At 40.5% G+C, this 21,024-nt stretch overlaps 1 protein-coding gene across 1 annotated transcript in view; it reads left to right on the top strand.

Moving 5' to 3' along the window:
• LOC106923029 (protein unc-13 homolog A) overlaps positions 1-21,024 on the top strand; it is a 36,133-nt gene that overhangs the window by 12,209 nt on the left and 2,900 nt on the right. Inside the window, exons 10-38 of the mRNA XM_088014824.1 lie at positions 799-1,881; positions 2,956-3,058; positions 4,896-4,939; positions 5,968-6,046; positions 6,861-6,866; positions 6,955-7,029; positions 7,145-7,364; positions 8,000-8,227; positions 8,700-8,841; positions 8,971-9,140; positions 9,310-9,425; positions 9,578-9,741; positions 9,869-10,022; positions 11,572-11,640; positions 11,840-11,929; positions 12,223-12,357; positions 12,492-12,619; positions 12,982-13,067; positions 14,027-14,153; positions 14,249-14,345; positions 15,720-15,863; positions 15,952-16,029; positions 16,520-16,597; positions 17,248-17,336; positions 17,455-17,598; positions 18,272-18,395; positions 18,941-18,997; positions 19,092-19,172; positions 20,637-20,784. Coding sequence (XP_087870950.1) covers positions 799-1,881; positions 2,956-3,058; positions 4,896-4,939; positions 5,968-6,046; positions 6,861-6,866; positions 6,955-7,029; positions 7,145-7,364; positions 8,000-8,227; positions 8,700-8,841; positions 8,971-9,140; positions 9,310-9,425; positions 9,578-9,741; positions 9,869-10,022; positions 11,572-11,640; positions 11,840-11,929; positions 12,223-12,357; positions 12,492-12,619; positions 12,982-13,067; positions 14,027-14,153; positions 14,249-14,345; positions 15,720-15,863; positions 15,952-16,029; positions 16,520-16,597; positions 17,248-17,336; positions 17,455-17,598; positions 18,272-18,395; positions 18,941-18,997; positions 19,092-19,172; positions 20,637-20,784 — 4,259 coding nt within the window. The remainder of the gene's footprint in view (positions 1-798; positions 1,882-2,955; positions 3,059-4,895; positions 4,940-5,967; positions 6,047-6,860; positions 6,867-6,954; positions 7,030-7,144; positions 7,365-7,999; positions 8,228-8,699; positions 8,842-8,970; positions 9,141-9,309; positions 9,426-9,577; positions 9,742-9,868; positions 10,023-11,571; positions 11,641-11,839; positions 11,930-12,222; positions 12,358-12,491; positions 12,620-12,981; positions 13,068-14,026; positions 14,154-14,248; positions 14,346-15,719; positions 15,864-15,951; positions 16,030-16,519; positions 16,598-17,247; positions 17,337-17,454; positions 17,599-18,271; positions 18,396-18,940; positions 18,998-19,091; positions 19,173-20,636; positions 20,785-21,024) is intronic.

Below are 21,024 nucleotides of genomic sequence, written 5' to 3'. Positions count from 1 at the left end.
CCAATTAACAAATCCAACGGATTTGTGACATAAAACCTTATGATGTTGTCTGTTCACTGGTCAACTTTTCGTTAGCCCACCCAGACTGGTTTCTGTTTCCTTCTTAGTTATTTTCGGAGCTGTGTGATTTCTCAGCGTTTATTGATGGGTTTTTCTCTCAGACAGGGAATGAAAATATGCATCCACCTCTCGCTCCATGAATAATTCAGCTGGCAGTCTAACGGTCAATACGGCACATAAGATTAGCTGCTTGTGTGAGTGTATTGGACAGGGGCTTCCCCCCTCTCTCCCCACACCTCCTCCTCTCCATCTCATCCACTCAGCTCTGTGCGCACCCTCCCTCTCTACCTTTCTTCCTTCTGTTTTGTGCCCACTGCTGCCTCCTTATCTTCTCTATCATCTTCCTTTCTCTCTATGATCCTGTGCTTGGTTTTTTAATAACCCCCATTCATCAAGACGTATAAAGCTTGTTTTTTATTGTTGTTTCATTTCTTGATATTTCCTCCATTTTTTCTTTGTCAGCTGTCCAGCAGCATATTTCTGCTCTGCTGTGTTTCTTGCTGCTTGTCTGGTACCCTTGTACTTCCTGTGTTTTCATTGATTAGCCATCAGCAGTTCTCTCCACTGCTCTGAGATGCGCATAAAAGGTGTTTAGTGGGGAGCACAGCGTACCGGCCACAGTGCGTCAATGCAGCGCTCAATAATAATTTCTGACATTACCCTCATAAAGAGGCTGACTGTTTACTACATGTTACTGCATTCTAACTTTTCCTTGCTGTCGTCTGTCTGCCTTTCCAGCCCTACCGGAAGCTATGCGTCTTCTGCAGAGCTCAGCCGGTGCAGCAGCCAGCTGAGTGAAGAAGACTACGGAGGAGAGTACGGGGAGAGGGACCCGTACGACGAGAATGACTCATACCACTCCTGCCACTCCTCTGTCAGCTACAGCAAAGGCTCCCCTGACTGGGACCCCGATGAGACCCAGGGGGCGTACAGTGATGAGGGCGGCTACAGCAAAGACGGAGGAGAGGAGGTCGCGCTCTACCAGGGAGATGACGGCGAACTGTATGAGGGGGAGGAGGAAGGTCTGTATGAGGATGAGGAGATGATGTATGATGATGAGGACTTGTACAACCTGGACGGGACCCTCAGTGAGGACCTTGAGCCGCCGTTCACTCCCACTCCAACATCAACCGTTCCGCCGATGCTTGAAGTGCCCAACTCCAGGCCTCCTCTGGAGAAACAGTCCTCTATACACCAACAGCCCCCAGGTAAAACGCCCAACCAAACGTCCAATCAGGCTCAGCCTCCCACAGCACAGCCCCCTGCTGCCCAACAAGCGGCCCAGCCCCCCAAACAACCCCAACCCCAGACACAACCTCAACCCCAAGCAGCCCCGTCTGCCACGTCCTTCTTCTCAATGGCCAAACCTCTGACAGCTGCAGTCACAGGCCTGGCTTCTTCGTTCCTGTCATCGGTTCCCGCTGCCCAGCCTCCACAGGCCCACCCACCGGCGTCAGCCGTTCCTCAGCAGCACCAGTCTCCTCCAGCAAACTCTGTCCCTCCTTCACACCCGGCCACCCTGGCTAATTCGGCACCCCAGCCGCCCTCCACTGCCACTGGTCCTCCATCCCAGCAGCCCCCGCACTCCGCGGTGCCACAATCACACGCCAACGATCCCGCTGCCACACAGCCAGCCAGTCTCGAGGATGTGGCACCTCCGATTGAGGAAGAGTGGTTAGAAAACGAGATGATGGAGGAGAAAGAGGTCAGTACTCCCCCTGCTCAGGAGGAGGAGAAGCTTCCTGCAGAGCAGAAAGAGGAGCAGTATGAAGAGAGCAGACCGCTGACACCAGAAGAGCAACAGGAGGCTCCACCTGAAAGGTAAGAAATGTGGGGAATGGAAATGAAACTGATAAACTGAAATGTCAACAGATGACAGCAGTGTCTAGATTTGTGTCCGTTTAATAGGGGTGGGCGATAAGGACTTAAAGTTTTATCACAATATTTTGTGGTACTATTGTGACAGAAATAAAAGTGACAATAAAAACTATTTATTCCTTCTTGTTTTGGAACCTGTGTGGCTCTGACTGCATAACACAGCAATTGTAGCCCCACAAACAGATTCTGCTCTTGAAAAAACACACCATTTATTTGCTTCTTTTAGATACCAATCACATAAAAGTGTGATTTTTATCACTGAGCTACACACAGACAATTCAAGTAATTATATTTTTTAAATTGTTATAATTTATCAGTGGTCTAATGGAACAAACAGTGGAGAAACAAGTACAACTAATAATCCTGACGATTCAGACAGTTTGGGAGGGTCCAAACAGCATTAATGGGACTTTATTGTGACAACAATAAATATTTTATTTTATGAAATTAGAAATTTATGACGGTAAATGGTAAATGATAAATGATACAATAAGTGCCCACCTCTTCTTAATTTTTTTTCAACTGAATTAAATTCAAAGCAATTTTCAGAGTAAACCCAAGATTGATTGGGAGTATAGATTAAAGTAAGATTTTAGGAGCCTGTCAGCAATCAGTAATCACAGCTCAACTAATATCCTCTTTGTATCAATCGTATTAAAAAATTAACGCATTAAATATTTAACATAGCCATTAATACAGTCTACAAGAATGTAATTTCAGACGTGTTACATATACACCGACTGGTTGAGTTTCGTTAGAATAAAATTGTTCGTTGGTAGAGAAGTTTGTTGCATTTAGAGCTCAGACGTTCTTTCTGGCTGATTATTTTTGATGAACAGCCAGTATTGTGACCAGCAATTTTGTCGAAACTCCTAAATATCTCCTTGACAAAGAGCATATTTCACTATCCTTCACTCTCCCTTTTCATGGCTCTTTTGTCTTACTGCAGCCCGAGCACCAAGCTACGGTGCACTATTGCTTTTTCTTATTATTACATATAAAATATCCTTCCTTTAGTCCTCCAGTACCAGAGGAGCCGAAGGAGCCAGTGGATCCAGCAGTCAGAGCCAAGGAGAACTGGCTCAGGCTCTACAACAAGGTCTTAGACCAGCTTCGAGAGGTAAGCTCACTAATCAGCTTCCTGCTATTTTCACCACCATTCTTTCAAATTCAGTGACTCTGGACCCAGTTCTGTTGGTTTGATTCATTTAAGTATGCACCAGTTCAAGAGGCTCTACAAGTTTCTACCAAGTCTTTGAAATATTTATGCGCCGTGCAATATTGATGTGCAGGCTTGATATGTACGGCAACTTCCTCAAGTCTATTTTGATCCTGAGGTTTGCAGTTCACCAGGAAACAGACATGATGCCATATATCTTCTATAATTAATGCCTTTCAGCTTTCTTAAAATATTAATACTTGTCAAAAGGCAAGCTTTTATTTTAGTTTGGGCGAAGCACCACACGGCTTGATTTAGCTGAGCACTTTTCAGTTTTTGCTTGCTTGATTTTCACTTGCACATTTTGTTTAATCATTACATTTTGAATTCAGTTGTGCAAAGAATTAATCACTTGCTTCAATGTTCTGTTGATGTTTGTTTCTTTGCGTTTTATGTACATATGGCTTCCTTTTCCTTGTCTTTATTTTATTTTTTTTGTTTATTTGTGCCGACCCACTTTGTTTTCTTTCCAGTTTCATGTCATTGCCATAGCGATACTCACATGCACTTTGCTCGGCCGTCATTGGAGCATGTTGACAGGTAGGTGCAGCCTGAACGTTTGCGAATCGGTGAAGTCCTAAGTCCTGTCTGACATTACAGACGCTTTCATTTTGTTTATTCATCCTCATAGCAATTTGAATCCCTTTTGTTGTATTTTGCAAGAGCTGTCTCCACATTATCCTGATAGGCTGGATTTATATAAGAATTATTGATTAGAAATATAGATTATAAATGGAAGCTTTATTGCTTTGATGTTTGGGTAGCACAAGTAAGTAGCTAAGGTTTATATATGTAACATATCTTACAGGTAAAAGCACAAAATATTTAGAAAACAAAACATATAAAAGTGGGTCTCAAGAAGCCATATATGATAAAACCCACTATAAAATATTCAATAAACATCTGGGATCAGAGACAAAAGCCCGTGCAGAGCCATCGAAGTCTTAAAAAGTGAAGGCTAAAATTTTAAAATGAACTTTGAAAGTCGCTGCAAAAAGCCTATAGTGGGTATTTTGTTCTGTCTCTATGTATGGAAGTTAGAAACCTATCAACCTCATTCTTATTTAAATCCAAGAAAGTGTAAAGAGTTAAATGTGTAAAATGTAATCTCCTCTTCCAGGTTTGAGACAAGACTTTAAAGATTACAAATAGGAACCAAGACACAATGGATGAGTCAAAACTAACAACCAAGGTTTCCATAGTATGACTCTCCAGTTAAGCCCTGTTTGTCAAGGCGTTTCTTGATTACAGACTGGCAATATTTAGGGGCAATAATAAGACTTCCTGTCTCTTTAAATACAACTGTATTTTCAAGAAAGTGTTTAAAAAAACAAAAAAGCTAACATAAAGTCCATCTGAGGCTTTGTGTTTTTAGATTTTATATGTTTTACTGTAAAGCAGTTTGTGATTCCAACTGTGAAAAGTGATTTATGACTAAAGTTACTTACTTAATGATTCTTACAAGCAGTTGTAAACAGCTTGATTCTGGTCAGGGCATCCATCAAAAACGAAGGAAAGACGTGGTATTTAGCTCCTTTGATTAAAGGAGCAATAAAGCTGCTTATCGTCAGCATGACAGATATTAAAAACATAGAAAGCAAGTTTGTAAAATCCTGAAAAAAAAGCTTTGCTATTGGATTCATACAGCATAAGGGGTAAAAAACAAACTGCACGGACAAACTTGAAAACAAAGTTTTTCTTTGTTTAACATTATTCTCCTTGTTCTGTTTTTGCAAAGGCTCGAGGAGAGACCTCCAGCTCGCTGTGGTTTGGTAAAGGAGGGTCAGTACTTCCTACTTATTTCCTCTGTCATGTAAAATATTGTACACACAGATTTCATATGCAATCTTGACTAATATTATATCCAAAATATATAATTTTTAAAAAATGCTTCTATCATTAATGAAAACGATTTAATTTGTAAAAATGTGTCTATTTTTTAGATATAGATTTCTTTTTAAATTGCATCTTTTCTCTTTAATATTCCAAGTCTGGCTTCAGGTTCAACATTTTAAGCACCAGTATTTTACTATTTTCATTACCAATTATAAAATAACACTCAAACATACACAGGACATGTCTATGAGTGTGTTTTTGGTCTTTTAGCAATTTTGAATAAAAATTCAAACCAGTGAAAATGTAGCTGTTATGTTGGGTCTAGTTTAGTATTCAAACTACTGTTTTTGAAATGTTTGCAAAAATGAAAGCCTGTCCAAATTTTGCAAGAGAGAGTTGATCTAATTTAATACAGATAATAAAAATCAGCAAAATCTTCCTTTACCACACTGTGAAATTTAAAGCTAGCTTCAGTGTTGGATTGTTTCAGACAATAAATCCCAATCAGTTCAGGAAAAATATATCATATTCAAATGTTCAAAAGATTATTAAACAATGCAAAATGTATGGGATTTTGAAATGGAAACTGTGTAGGAATCTTTTATATATATTGCAAAGCTACTCCAGTTCTATCAGCCGGGCTATTTACACTGAAGGCGGATCTAGTTGTGAAAACTGTAGATGCCTTCTGAAGAATTAACTAGTAAGCCCAAAAAAAAGCAATCATATAAAGGAATGGAGAGCTGTGATTAGTATTTGAGAGGAGGAGGCTGGGGTAATTAAATTTTCCAGTTTAGTCCTTGAGAAGTCCTCATGTTGCATAGCATTAGAAGCAGTGATTAAAAATAGATACATTAGCTTCTCAGGCTCAAACACTATTTCGTGGCTACATTGTTTTTGTTGTTTTTGACCAGCTAGAAAGAGCTGTTACCCTGTTAATGAATATATATTGATGTGGCATTGTGTTTCTACAGAATGGGAGGTGCGCTCTATAGTATTGACAGCATGCCTGACCTTCGCAAGAGAAAAGCAATTCCTCTCGTCAGAGATCTGGTGAGAAACGACAATAAAGCAAACACACAAAGCACTACATACGCCACACTTGTATTGATTAAAATCTTGAGGCAGATGGTAATACATTTTTCTTAATATTTAAAGATTTTATATTTATATTTTATATATCTATATTTTACATACTTTATATATTTAAAGAAACAGGTTTTAATCAAAGATTTATTCACATTTAGTTATGTATTTGACATTGTGTCTTTTCACAAAATCCCAGAATCTGTTCAAGGATAATCCATCTTCGCACCACGATGCTGCTACACCCTGCCTTAGTGTTGCAATCGTGTATTAAAAGTGATGAGAAGTTTGCAACACATGCAGTATGTTTCTTAATAGTCAAAAACTTCAGTGCCAAGTGTCAGTTTTTCTTGATTTAATAGCCCAATAAGAAACTCTTATGTAGAGGAAAGGTTTAAAAAAATAGTTCCCTCCTCACCTCGCCAACTCTGAGCGTGTTGACTTTGTCCTGTTTAGAATAGTTATGGGGTAAAAGTAAATATTTTAATAATAGATTTTATGATACTCCATATAATGTTCAGTAACCTTAGTAACAAGTTTGTTGATTTTTTTTTCTCGTAACTCTCAGATTGTCAGTGTGCTGTTTGTTTTTAAGTGTGTCTTGCTTTATGATATTTGAACTCTGGGACTTTTTACAACAATACAAGGAGAGTTTTGTGAATATTATGATATTGAAATTATGCTCTTAACATCTGCCGTTGAAAAAAGAAAATAAAAACAAACAAACAATTATCTCCTTTTGTTTTTCTGTCTGTGTTTCATCATGGCCTGGGCTCATTAGGCTATGGTGAGTATTTATTTATCATTTAGCATCACCCAGAAAAACACAACAGTTGTAGATATTCAGATGTGAGTTTGTGTTATTTTGCCTCCAGTCTCTGGTGCAGAACTCCCGCAAAGCCGGAATCACCTCGGCCATGGCTTCAACCACTCTTGGCAATGAGGAGCTGGTGGGTTTTCTCTCCTCACAGCTGTTTGTCACAGTTCTCAAGATTTTCCAGTAAATTATCACTGCGGGAATAAAACTTGTCCTTTCCCCCCTCCCTCCCATCATTGTGCCTGCAGAAGAGCCACGTGTATAAAAAGACCCTGCAGGCTTTAATTTACCCCATCTCCTCCACCACTCCACATAACTTTGAAGTGTGGACCGCCACCACCCCCACATACTGCTACGAATGCGAGGGACTGCTGTGGGGGATTGCGCGGCAGGGCATGCGCTGCTCTGAGTGCGGCGTCAAATGCCACGAAAAGTGCCAGGATCTGCTTAATGCCGACTGTCTGCAGAGTAAGATCACACAGATATTTGCACATCAGCACACAAGTGTGCGCATCTTTAATTATGAGCATCCACCTTGTCCTCCACCCAAACTCTGCTTCCTTCTGCCAGATTGACATCCCATTATTCTTGTCCTCTATCCACTCTCACATTCTCCTCCCTCTTCCTTTCCAATTTATCTGCTGAGTAATGTGCTGTCACAACCCGGCCTCCTTTCTCCTCTCTCGTCTCCCCACAGACTTATCAAACTGTTTTTTTTTTTCTTCTAATTTTGCTCCACAACGAGAGACTTTTAAGCTGCTGCCTTGATTTTAGCGTCTTTTATGACGTGCTTAGTGAATTTCTCCTGGTTCCAAAGAGCTTGTTTTAAGATATGTTTCCCAAATTGTGCCACTATTTACAGCCACTCAATAATCAGATCTGGTGGTTAAGTGGGATAATTAGATGGTTTTGGTTTTGGAAGCGGCCAGAAGCTGCCAAAGACATTGAAATTTAATCTGTCCCTATTTAAACTCTTTCTTTAGAGAGAGTTATTGCTCTCTCTAAAGAGAGTTATTGCCTGGAAATATTGGATGAGGCTCTGTGCAAGAAATACTCACAATTGCAACTTGTCCTCCTGCGTTGCAACGCTTTTGCCACATCAGGAGCCGCGGAAAAGAGCTCCAAGCACGGCGCAGAGGACCGGACGCAGAACATCATAATGGTGCTGAAGGACCGCATGAAGATCAGGGAGAGGAACAAACCAGAGATCTTTGAGCTAATCCAAGAGGTGTTTGGATTGGACAAGACGACGCACAGCACGCACATGAAACAGATCAAACAGAGCGTGCTCGACGGGACCTCCAAGTGGTCGGCAAAGATTAGCATCACAGGTTTGTTTTAGACTCATTTGGTAAATAAAGTAACAGAAACCTGCATCTGTCTGAACAGGTGGTACGGGTTTTAAGTATTACCACAGTGTTTCAGTTGGATTTACGTCCAAACTTTCACCTAGCTATACTAACTGCAGTCACGTACTCACCAACCATTTAGGATCCAGCAACTACTATTATTACTACTACTACTTTAATTGTGGGGCATCAAAATATAGATGACTGAACCTGCATGCATGCCACACATGTCAGATTTTTAACTGTGAAAAAAATTCAACTTTATGTTTCCTTTTTGTTCCACTTGACAAATGTGCGATACTTTATGTTGGTTTCAGTTGTGTTATTGCCTTAGCGCTGATGTGGAAATCCACTAAAATGATACAGCAAAAAATCACCTGATTGTTGTTTTATAGTAAGACGTATCCTATACTGTCAGTGTGTTTAGCTGTGTCTTTATGGTCCCTTTCTTTAGTGGTTTGTGCCCAAGGTCTTCAGGCTAAAGACAAAACAGGCTCCAGTGACCCTTATGTAACCGTCCAAGTTGGAAAGACAAAGAAAAGGACCAAAACCATTTACGGCAACCTGAACCCGGTCTGGGAAGAGAGCTTTCACTTGTGAGCACTGCAGCGAACTATGACAGATTTAGGCATCATTCTATGCTCACTTTAAAAAGTATCGTTTTACTAGCATTTGAATTTAAGATTCCTAACTTCTGATGTTTGTGTTGCTTCGGTCTCGTCCAGCGAGTGCCACAACTCTTCCGACCGGATCAAGGTCCGCGTCTGGGACGAAGATGACGACATCAAGTCCCGCGTAAAACAGAGGTTCAAACGTGAGAGCGACGACTTCCTGGGTCAGACCATCATCGAAGTGCGCACTCTGAGCGGGGAGATGGACGTTTGGTACAACCTGGGTGAGTTACGCGCAATAACGCCGGGAGAAGATTAGAAACGGATGACAGGAGCAGTGAGTCACCAGGAGATAAGAGCCGGGAAAACATGTAGCCGAAGAGCTTGTCTGCTGTAGATCCAGGAGATTTCACCCTACTAATGAAGTGTGTGTATCTAATATTTATTTAACAGATAAGAGAACAGATAAGTCTGCCGTGTCGGGGGCCATCCGGATGCACATAAGTGTGGAAATCAAAGGAGAAGAGACTGTAGCTCCTTACCATGTCCAGTACACCTGTCTGCACGAGGTCAGAGGGACAGAGAAATAGCTTTGTTGTTTTAGCGACACCATTAAGCATGCAGCAGTAACATATTTTTTCACCAATACAACAGTTGCTACTCCTATTGTTAAAAAGAATATCTTCAGACATTAAAATGTAATTTATTTGTCTGCGTTCAGCACTTATTCCAGTACACCACTGAGGACCAAAATGGAGGCGTAGTAAAGATCCCAGAAGCCAAAGGCGACGATGCCTGGAAGGTGTACTTTGATGAAACTGCACAGGAGATCGTGGATGAGTTTGCCATGAGATACGGAGTAGAGTCCATCTACCAGGCCATGACGTCAGTACCTAAAGCTTATTCACACACTCAGCCACACGTTTAGTTTACTGGATATCTAAGAATAAAAAGGTGGGCAAAGAAGAGAAAATATTACTAAATGGCCTTATTACAATTTTTTCCCCAACAGCCACTTTGCCTGCTTATCGTCTAAGTACATGTGCCCAGGAGTGCCAGCTGTGATGAGCACCCTCCTTGCCAACATCAACGCCTACTACGCCCACACCACCCAGTCCTCCAACAATGTTTCTGCATCGGACAGATTCGCTGCATCAAACTTTGGCGTAAGTCCCAGAAGAAAAAAAAAACTGCTATGGGAGATATGTGATAAATGGACGATGGTGCTTTTAAAAACTCTTTAAGAAACAAGTAAATGTGATTCCTCTCATGGTCAACCACATGTACTATGCTGCTCTTGACTTGGTTAAACTATGTTTCATTATATTTTGGTTCATAAAACAGTCAGACTAACAGTCTCTCAAATATCAATTAGTCTAATAGCGTTAAAATGAAACAGAAAGGTGAGCTACTGACCTTTGCATTGAATAATCTCTGTAACATAGGAAGAAGCAAGGAAATTACAGTATATTTATCTGAATTCTCATTTATTTATTGTTTTTTAGTATTTTAAGTGTCTGGTAATCGACACTTAATTTAAAGATGGAAAAAAAATAACAAGAAGTGTATCAGTGGAACCCAGATCTACACCTATCTATTTACCAAAGATTAACAAAAAAATAAAAACTGAACAATTTCATCAAAAATAAAAATGATACATTACACTTTAAATCTACAGACTAGAGCTAAAACAGAAGATTCTTGATGAGGAAACTGGATTTTTTTTTTTTATCTAAAGAGCTTAAAGAGCCTATATTTATTAATACTTTATGAATGATTAAAGAACAGGGTTTTACAGTCTAATTTATAACCTTTTGTTTATTTCGAGTGAGAAAAAGGTGACGAAATCCGCCTTTAGAACCTGCCTTGACCTGTCAGCTCTCAACCCCTGAAGCAGCACCATCAAAACAGAGGCAGCCATAATTTGTGCTAATTCATCATCTCACTCTTTACACAAGTTTGTGGGTCTGCTCACGCTATTTCCGCCTTCAGACCGGCAGGCTGACTGTTCTGACCCGGGTCACCAGACGACTTGGGAGGGATTTCACTTTGGATCATTTGGAGAGCTAAAAAAGTACTAAGTAACCTTTAGCACCTGCCCATGACATTGAAGAAATAGAAAACCTTGAAAGAACTTGAAGCATCATGTATGATCCAAACAAGAATACTGTTTCCACAAACAAATTAGAAAAGTCCATCAGGTCTCTCTCTCTGACTCTGATGGGAAATTTTCTCTCTCAGTCTGGATTCAGCTACACTAGACGTTCGGTAGGTGGTGTCATGATGGAGCAGACTGAGTAATCACATGTGGCTTAGGATAACATCACATTAGACAGCTAAAGAAAAATCTGATTCCAGTACAGTTTCTACAACCACATTCTTTAGATTAAAAGAGACCAAAATGTCAAAAAGATTACACACTGGATATAACTCATTGCAAAAATAATTCTATTTTTAGATGCACAGTGATGCAGACTCTGATTCAATTTACAAATGTCAAAGCTCAGTTTCCTTGTTGTTAATTGAAACAACAATTTAATTTAGAGGAACATTAAAAAAAGCAGAAGTGAGAACAGCTGAAGTGCAGCCACTCAGAAAATTTATGAGAATCAAATCCGAGGTGTTCATGTGCACTGAAATGACGTGAGGCCTAATAAACCCAGGCTTTGTGCTTTCAGACGGTAACAGCTGCTCTGTTTTTTTTTTTCTCTGCAGAAAGAACGGTTTGTCAAACTGCTGGATCAGCTTCACAACTCCCTGAGGATCGACCTGTCCATGTATCGGGTACTTACTGCTGATTCTAATTTACACGCCGCTTTAAGCGGCCTCACGAGTGCAGTTGATTATCCGTCTCCCGCTGACCGCGTCTGCATGTGCTATTTTTAGGGATTCGTGTGTGTTTTTAGACTGTGATGAAAGCGTTGTGGATATTGATGCTGATGCTGCAGTTTCTTACGGCCTTTCTGTTTGTCTGCGCTACAAGAATAACTTCCCCGCCAGCAGTCCTGAAAGACTACAAGACCTTAAGTCTACTGTCGACCTGCTGACGAGCATCACATTTTTCAGGATGAAGGTGAGCACACACACACACACACATCTGAAAGTTGCTATTTTTGCATCTTTTGAAAATATCAGCAGATCACAGCAGATCGAATTTTTTTTTTTTAGAAATTAGTCTGGAGAGATATATTCTGAATCAGTATAACTTTACCAAACATGAATCTGGATCTCTACATGTCAATTGTTTCATTGAGCCTCTGGCTAAATCTACAGTGAGATAGCCTCCTGCTGAAGCGCTGTGAGTCTGACAGCTACTTTATGGCATTGTTTTGACTCCACCATATGGCTCTTCTTGTTTGTGTTCAGGTCCAGGAGCTGCAGAGTCCCCCCAGGGCAAGTCAGGTGGTGAAGGACTGTGTAAAAGCCTGTCTCAACTCTACCTACGAGTACATCTTCAACAACTGCCACGACCTGTACAACAGGGAATATCAGACAGACCCGGTGAGTTTATACATATGAAGCAGGTCCACGTTGCCCGGTCAGCGCTCATGCACATCTCTGTCCATGTTCTTCCCTTGTTGTCTTTATAAACTCCTCACGTGTGCCGCTTTTCTCCTTCATCTTTCTGTTTGCAGTCGAAAGCCGTCCCTCCAGATGAACAGGGTCCCAGCATCAAAAATCTGGACTTCTGGTCAAAACTCATCACACTGATTGTTTCCATAATAGAGGAAGATAAGAACTCTTACACTCCTTGCCTTAATCAGTGAGTGTGTTTTCATTTGCGTCTATTGTAGTTGTACTATGAAAAGTATTGTTAGATAGCAGCTTTATTGGAAACCGTTCACAACAGTGAACCCTCCCTAGTTTAGAAAGGAAACCAGTATATAAAAAAAGGACATTTATTTTAATATTTATGATGATTAATTTAAAGGAGCCCATGGGCTTTGTTTTAAGAAACAATGAGGATAATTGCAGCTTGTTTATTTCCTTATTCCTCAAGAGATTTTAGAGGTCTGTGGTTTCTAGAAAAAGTGCTGATGGATATAAATGAGCCTCTTGTTCAGTAACACAGCACCATTACTGGATTTCAAGATTAAAATAGACACAACTGCTTCATTTTTATAGGTTTCCCCAAGAACTCAATGTGGGTAAGATCAGTGCTGAAGTCATGTGGAACATGTTTGCACAAGATATGAAATACGCCATGGAAGGTAAGTTGTAAATATCATAGAATAGTATTTATCTCTTTGTTTCTTAAACCAAAGAAACAAAGATATGTTAATTATTAATTATACAGTGGCTTGCAAGTTACTTTGCCTCTGAAGTTTTTTGTCTTTTGTGATATAACAACCACTATCTTCAATGTATTTTATTGGGATTTTACCTAATAAACCAAGAGAAAGTTGCACATAATTGGGAAGTGAAAGGAACGTTTTAAAACATTTTAATGCATTATAATAAAAATCTGAAAGATGCGGCGTAAATTTGCGCTTCAAGTGTTAATGCAAATCTTTTGGGTTACATTTCAGATTTACCCGTTTAAACTGGAATTTTCTTCTGGGAGACTTTCTTTCACTTTTGCCAGGTCATTACTGTAAATATGAATTTGTTTTTAATAACTCACCTGGTTAAATAAGTAAAAGCCTTGAAATAAAACATCTTTTGGGTTTCTTCTTGACTCGCTTCCATTAATGCCAGACAAGTAATAGTCAAATTGACAGATTTTTCCGTGTGAGTTGTAGATCTCTGCAGCTCCTTCAGAGTCACGTATTTACTAATTTGTTGAATTTTGAAAGCAATTAATGGTCATGGGTTTTGTTTAGCAGTATCAAATTAAGGATACTATTCATATTTCATCCATCCATCCATTATCATACATTATTGTACCTACTGGGGTCGCAAGGGTGCTGGTGCCTATCTCCAGGGATCCTATTCATATGTTATTTATAAAAATATTGAATAACATTTTACATCTTTCTTCCATTTCACAGTTGTGCACTGTTTTATCACACAAAATCCCTATAAAGCACATTGACGTTTGACTGTAGCAGCAGAATGTGTAAGAAAAAGCCAGCGGGGTGTAAATACTTTTACAAGACAATGTTTGTGTGAAAAGAAACAAAGCAAGGTGTGGGCTTCTCCTTATTCTGTCCTCCTGTGTGATATTCAGAGCATGAGAAGAACCGCTTGTGTAAAAGTGCAGACTACATGAATTTGCACTTCAAGGTGAAGTGGCTTTATAACGAGTACTGCAAGGAGTTGCCCACTTTCCAGAAGCACGTACCCGAATATCCAGCGTGAGTGTTTTCTATGTCGCAAGACACCTCTCCGGTCCTATTTGCCACCCTGACGGGAAGATTTATGTTGCACCCGTTTGCTCTTCGCTGTGCAGCTGGTTCGAGCCGTTCGTCGTCATGTGGTTGGACGAAAACGAGGAAGTTTCCAGAGATTTTCTCCACGGCGCACTGGAGAGAGACAAGAAAGATGGGGTAAGTGTTTCCCCTTAAAGAAACACGATGCAATGAAATTTCTAGTTAATCAAACTCTAGTTTGTTTGTATAGAAAGTACGGTTTGTTTGGGGAGGTGTGAATCGAACTCTGATGCAGACCAAAACAGGGAACTCTGGTCCGCTTAAAAACCTAGGTCTCTACACGGTTACGGTGAGCTTTGGCGTGAATAAACTTAATATGTGGAGGCAAGTGGACCTCAGACAGGTCCATAAACAGGAAGCGAACTATAGGGAATTCTGGGTAAATACAAAACAAAAACTCACGCTAGAGAGAAGTGACTCGTGGTCTTTTAACTAAAGAGACTAAAGAGAAATCCTACAACCGGTAAACTCCATTTTTGATTATATATTGTGTTGAAGGAAGATGCGCTGAGCGTCTTCTTCTGAGGTTTCCATGTTGTTTCCTTCAGGGGAGGGGAACAGGTGGATTTGGTTTGTGTGACAACAAGCTGCACCAGCTGAAAATGTAACAATTGTTGCAACTTTGGTCCAAAATCGAACCCAGTCTACCAGTGAAAACACCCTATAATTCACATTTAAAAGCCCAGGCAAGTATCGGAAAGTAATATGTAAGTAATTTAAATTGAATTCTGCTGAGGCAGCAACTTGGATGTGATCTCCAAGATAAGTTCCCCTAAAAGTAAGTAAAGTAAAATATTCATGGTTTTCTCTTATGCAAATTCGATTCTGCTACTCCGCACATTCCAAGCTGTGAGCAACAGATTGGAGGCCTCAAGGCAATCGATGATGACTCGATAGCAAAAGCTTGTGGAAAACACTTCACCGTGGAACTCATCAGATGTTCCAGCGCCGGTTAGTGTAAACACACACGTACGATGCAATGGCTCTCGCTCGCCGTCTCACACCTACGTACCCGCACAGCAAGAAGATCGATATGACGCAGCTGAAGAGTCTCCCACATCATATGTCATAGATCCTTTGGGTCCAATTACCGTTACCCAAGGCAGCTTCTGCTTTCCTGCGTCAGTGAGATGGTGGTCCCTGGGCTCAGTCGCGTACCATAACGCTATTCAGCTCTGGGCTAATGGCTGGGCTGCTAATGAGGGCACTTTTCCTGATCATAGCCCTTTGATTACCCACCCATCCCCTCCGTTTCCAAACGCTTTCAGAGAAACCGACCCACAAGTGTTTTGATTCCAGTCACAGCCAGCCGAGCAGGACGTAGTTTCATCATTGTTCCTGCGCTGGATGGAGGCCCTCGTGGGAAATAAAACCTCTCACTTATAGTGTTGGGAAAACTCAGATGTTACTGCTGATAGCATCCGCATCGCAAAGCAACTCCTTTAACGTTTCCCTCCAGTCCACCACCAACCTACGCCTCTTGATCTCCAGTTCCAGGTCACGTCGGAGCACGCTTTGTTCTCCTGTTCGGTGGTGGACGTGTTCTCCCAGCTCAATCAGAGCTTTGAAATCATTCGCAAGTTGGAATGTCCCGACCCTCAGATTGTCGGCAACTACATGAAGAGATTCGCCAAGGTGACTTTCTTCTCTATATCTGCTCTTTCTGAACGTCTCTGTCTCAGTTTTTAATGTACCATGACTTCATGTCGTTTCCTTCTCCTAGACTATCGGCAACGTCCTGCTTTCTTATGCGGACATCATAGCGAAGGACTTTCCAAATCATGTCAAGAAAGAGAAAGTCGTAAGTAATATCAAAATTTGGAAAAGACATAAATATATAGATATCTGATGGAAGTTTGTGAAATCGTAGCTGTATTTTTAAGATGTTTGTGGTCACGTTAATTGATTTAGGTACATTAAACCACTCTTCATTTCAAGTGCTGAGACTTAGCAGAGTGAATTAGGGCCGCTGTGTAATTAGCTCCAAGTGGTATACACTTGGAGGGGAAAGTACACTACACTCCCACAGAGACCAGAACCCCCCAAGAGAAGCAGTAATTACAGAAACCGCAGCTTCTTCTGCCCCAAGACACTATGCGGTTTTGCAAAAGAAGCATTTAGACGACCGTTAAAGGGACCTCAGCATGATTGATTTCAGCACATAGGTAGGAGCAGATGTGGAAATGGAAAAAAGAAACTATGGAAGAGAAGTAAGAGATGTGCATGTGTGTGTGTGTGTGTGTGTGTGTTTAGCTCTATGTGTGATGGTTTTCTTTTTTCCCTCCTTTCAGCCATGTATCATAATCAATAACATCCAGCAGCTTCGGGTTCAGCTGGAGAAGATGTTTGAAGCCATGGGAGGGAAAGATGTAAGTTTTCCATCTACAGTTTCTTGCAGAAGTTTTCAATCCTGTTGAACTTTCCCACATTTTAACCACATTACAACCAAAAAATATTTTTTTATTTCTTTTAATTTATAGGTATTTCATGTGCTAGACCAACACATTACTGAGGAATTAATAGATAGTCATACATGGTTTTAAATTTCTTTACATTTCTTTACAAATAAATATCTGCTCCTTTACTGGGATACCCCTAAACAAAATCCAGTTTAAACAATTGCCCTCAGAAGTCACATAATCTACCCGTGTGTCAATTAATCTCAGCATAATACAGAGATCTATGGGTTACTACAAACTCAGAGTCTCAAAGTTCTGCAGAGACCCGCAAACGAGCCATTATTTGATCCAGGTATATTAAAACAGAGAAGGACTTCAGCCCTCACTTTGGACACCCCTGAACTATTTGAAGTCCCATCCATTCCTTTACTTCCACATCACAATCATCCACTACTATGTGTTGGTCGATTATACCAAAACCCTAATAAATACCCTGAAGTTTCTGGTTGTAATGTGACAAAATCAAAAATGTTTCAGAGATATGAATTCTTCTGCTAGGCACTCCGTACGCGTTTTCCTGTAAATGACATCCATATTGAACTTCTGTGTCTTTGCTGAAGCTCAACCTGGAGGCGAGTGACTTCCTGAAGGAGCTCCAGAACAAACTCAACAGCGTCATGGACGACCTCAGCCGTATCTTTGCTGTCAGGTGGGTATTTCTGCTTCTTTCTACATAAAACCAGCCACAAATGTTTTTTATGCCACCAACTTCAAAGTCTGTGCTCATGTTTTGTTTTGTTTTTTATATTCCCATGGTGTCGTGATAGCTTCCAGCCCCAGATTGAAGATAACGTGAGGCAGATGGGGGACATCCTAGCCCAGGTCAAAGGTCAGACCGTCCCTGCAAATGGAAGTGTGGTTCAGGAGGCTGACAACGTCCTGCAACCAATCATGGACTTCCTGGACAGCAAGTGAGCAAGACTGGATTTTACTGTTTTAAACAAATAGGAGGTTCCAACTACTTAGGCAAAAGCTTTATGTTCAATCTAATATTTTTCATCTTAAAGAAGATAATAAAAACACTCCGTTCATTGATATACAAGATGATATATCTCAGAGGATGCCACATCTATAGCTTTCCAAAATTATTTAAAATGTTAACTTATCAGTCTGTGATCAATAACAGCAGGGTAAAGGGCTCACTTTCAGGAATTTTTTTTATTTGTTGACTTTATAACATTAAGTTACAACTTGCCATTCTGAAAGGAAAATTAATCTTTGCTGACTGTTTCCAGGATGGGTTTCTGAGTTCAGGCAGTGATTTTGACAACAGAGTGATGTGTATTTTTTTTTACACAGTGCTGCCTCGGGGCACAATGTTCAATCATACATTGTTGATTGTCAGCCTTTTTTCTACTGTCTACTGAGATCTTCCAGCACTCATTCTGTGTAATCTCTTCCGTTATGTAAGATTTTATTTTTGTAGCAGTAGGAAGGGTTTTCATATCAGTGCTTTCTCGTTTTATTAATACACCAAACCCTTTTCCCAGCTTGTTTCCTCAGACGTGCGACAAGAATAGAAATACAGATCTCTGACGTGTTTTGCTCCAGTGAGTTGACAGATTGTGTGTTGTTGTGTTTTAGCTTGTCGCTGTTTGCAAAGATCTGTGAGAAGACGGTCCTGAAGAGAGTGCTGAAGGAACTGTGGAAACTTGTGATGAACACGATGGAAAAAACTATTGTGCTTCCAACACTTACAGACCAGACGGTATGTAAGAAACACACACTCACCTATGTCTTTTTATCTTCACCAGGACTTTGCATTGCCTTCCATTTATTTTTCATTTATTTCAATAGCCTAACCCTAACGCTAAACCTGACCTAAACTCGATTCTCACTTCAGTCTTAAACCTAACCACGAAGCAAAAACAAACATCTCTGTGGGAATAGTGGGTCCTCATAACATAGTATTCATTGGAGAAATGGGCCATAAAATCTATGAAATACAACGCCACACACACAAATAAAATACTTTCATCCATTTTCCGTCTTGATGCTCTGTACATCTTAAATTCAATGGCTCTGTCAGTAAATATTCAACTATAATTTTACGGTAACCTATCTCTCCCGCCATTTTCTCATTTTGCTTCTATTCTCCTTCCTCTTAGGTCATTATAAGTATGTGTGAATAGCTTTTAAACACATGAAGGAATACTGCCTTTAACATGAACCTTCTACCTGCATGTGTAATTTCTGTCACCGTTGGCAACCACTCTCATCTTTTCTCTCACTGTTGTCTTCCTCTCTTTTCAGGGAACCCAGATGATCTTCAATGCTGCTAAGGAGTTGGGTCAGCTCTCCAAACTCAAGGTAACTCATGCAGATGGCAGCAAAACCAGTGAAATACCAGTGAAGTTTTTATATTAACGTATATATTAACTCTTTTGCCATTTTTGTCTTGCAGGAGCACATGGGCCGGGAGGAGGCCAAAGCTCTGACTCCCAAACAGTGTGCAGTCATAGAGCTGGCACTAGATACTATAAAGGTATGACATTCACATCAGCTTTGCTGCAGTTTGGTCAGTCCTCTTGTTATCTGCTGAGGTCAGATTGGATTCAGTTTCCTTTTTAACCAGTTCTTTATGAACTGATCTTTCTATCGTCGATACCTGCTATTGTTCTGAAAAAGTTGGGTGCAAAATGACGAAGACGTAAATAAGATGAAATAACCACCACTTTTACAAATAATGCCATTTCCATCAAGGGGACCTCCAGAAAAAAATAGAGTATGTATAAATGTGAATAAATAAATAGATTTAAAATAGAGAAATAAACAAATACTAATAAGCTGCAGGGATTTTGAATTAAAATAACTAAATAAAAATAATTCAACTTGTTGGGTGGGACAACATTTTCAGAGCTAATGACTTAAAAAACAGATTTATGTAACAGTGACTTTAGTCTGAGTCTTAAAACCCTTATAACAGTTTATTAAAAAAGCCTTTTTTGTGACAATACATTATGACTATGTCTTTTCACTTTAAACAAACCAAATAGAAGTGAGTCCTGGGACATGAGACTCTCATTGTGAGTTTTTGAGGCGTATCACCTGCATGTCTGTCTCAGTGCTCAGGAACTGCAGCATCAGCTCTCGCTGCATGTCAGATCTCTGTCTCCTTTGATGGATCTTTTTCTCCACAAAACACAAGAGTCCCACAGAATGACATTTTCTCTGTGACACATGCTGAGCATTGATTTTTAGAGCCGAGTATATTCCCTCCCCCCTCCTGCACTACAAATCCCCTCAACATAGACCCCCTCTCTGTGTGTCGAAGCTTCCTCATTTGCAAAGGAGGCTCCGGGCTTTCCTCTCCTGCTTGTTTGTGTCTTTTCAGACATTGTCTGTCTTCAACTCAGCAACACACACCCAGCTCCTCAGCAGCGGAGAGGCACGGCTGATTTGCATATTAATGCATTCAATATTACTGACTGCAGAAAAAGAATTACATCTAACAGCTTTTAGACCCCAAACTGATGTCAAGAAGCAGCTGCTGCAAAAGGCCTCCTTCTGCGTCTTATCACCTTGCCACAAACTGAGCATGGTAGACTGTCATGTCACTAAAATGACAGTCTCCCAGCGGGAAAGCCCGTCTATACCTCCACAAAAGAATGCAGCTTTTTGCAGAAAGGTGCAATAACATACACAATTCAATAATGTAAAGCGTATTAGGTTGCTATTTGATTAGTTTTAGTTAGTTTTTATTCCAAAGTCTGGACATAGCAAAAATGTTAGATCAGTTGTAAACAAAACAAAAGTTATTTACATGGTTTGCTATCTATAACTATATCTATATCTAGTACAGAGTGAACTTTCCTCAGTTCATAACCCTCCTGCACACTACAACACACGTTCCTTCTCTCTGCAGCTCATGTTGCCTTGGATGTCATTTTATCCTGTCCAGTAACGTGTGTGTGTGCGTGTGTGTGTGTGTGTCATATGTGTTAACCAGCAATATTTCCATGCGGGCGGCGTTGGCCTGAAGAAGACGTTCCTAGAGAAGAGTCCCGATTTGCAGTCTCTGCGCTACGCCTTGTCCCTGTACACGCAGGCCACTGACAAGCTCATCAGGAAGTTTGTCCTCTCCCAGCATGCTCAGGGTACGACTTCAGAGAGCGACAACTCTCACACAGACACACACGTAGACATTTTGGCAGAGAGAATAGCTCGCCATCAGTTTCTTCTAAAGACACTTTGAACTGCTGTCAAACAGCTCTGTTGCTTTAAGGAGTGAAAACGGATTGCTTACAGTGACGTGGAAAATAATTTATTATGCAAAATCCTGCTTGCTACATTTGTCTTTTACTGATTTTCGCCCAACTGATAAATAGTTCAAAAAT

This window comes from Poecilia mexicana, unplaced genomic scaffold, assembly GCF_051168715.1.
Source record: "Poecilia mexicana isolate PSO_F unplaced genomic scaffold, ASM5116871v1 scaffold_17, whole genome shotgun sequence".
Taxonomy (NCBI): domain Eukaryota; kingdom Metazoa; phylum Chordata; class Actinopteri; order Cyprinodontiformes; family Poeciliidae; genus Poecilia; species Poecilia mexicana.
This window is presented reverse-complemented; position numbering and strand designations above follow the sequence as displayed.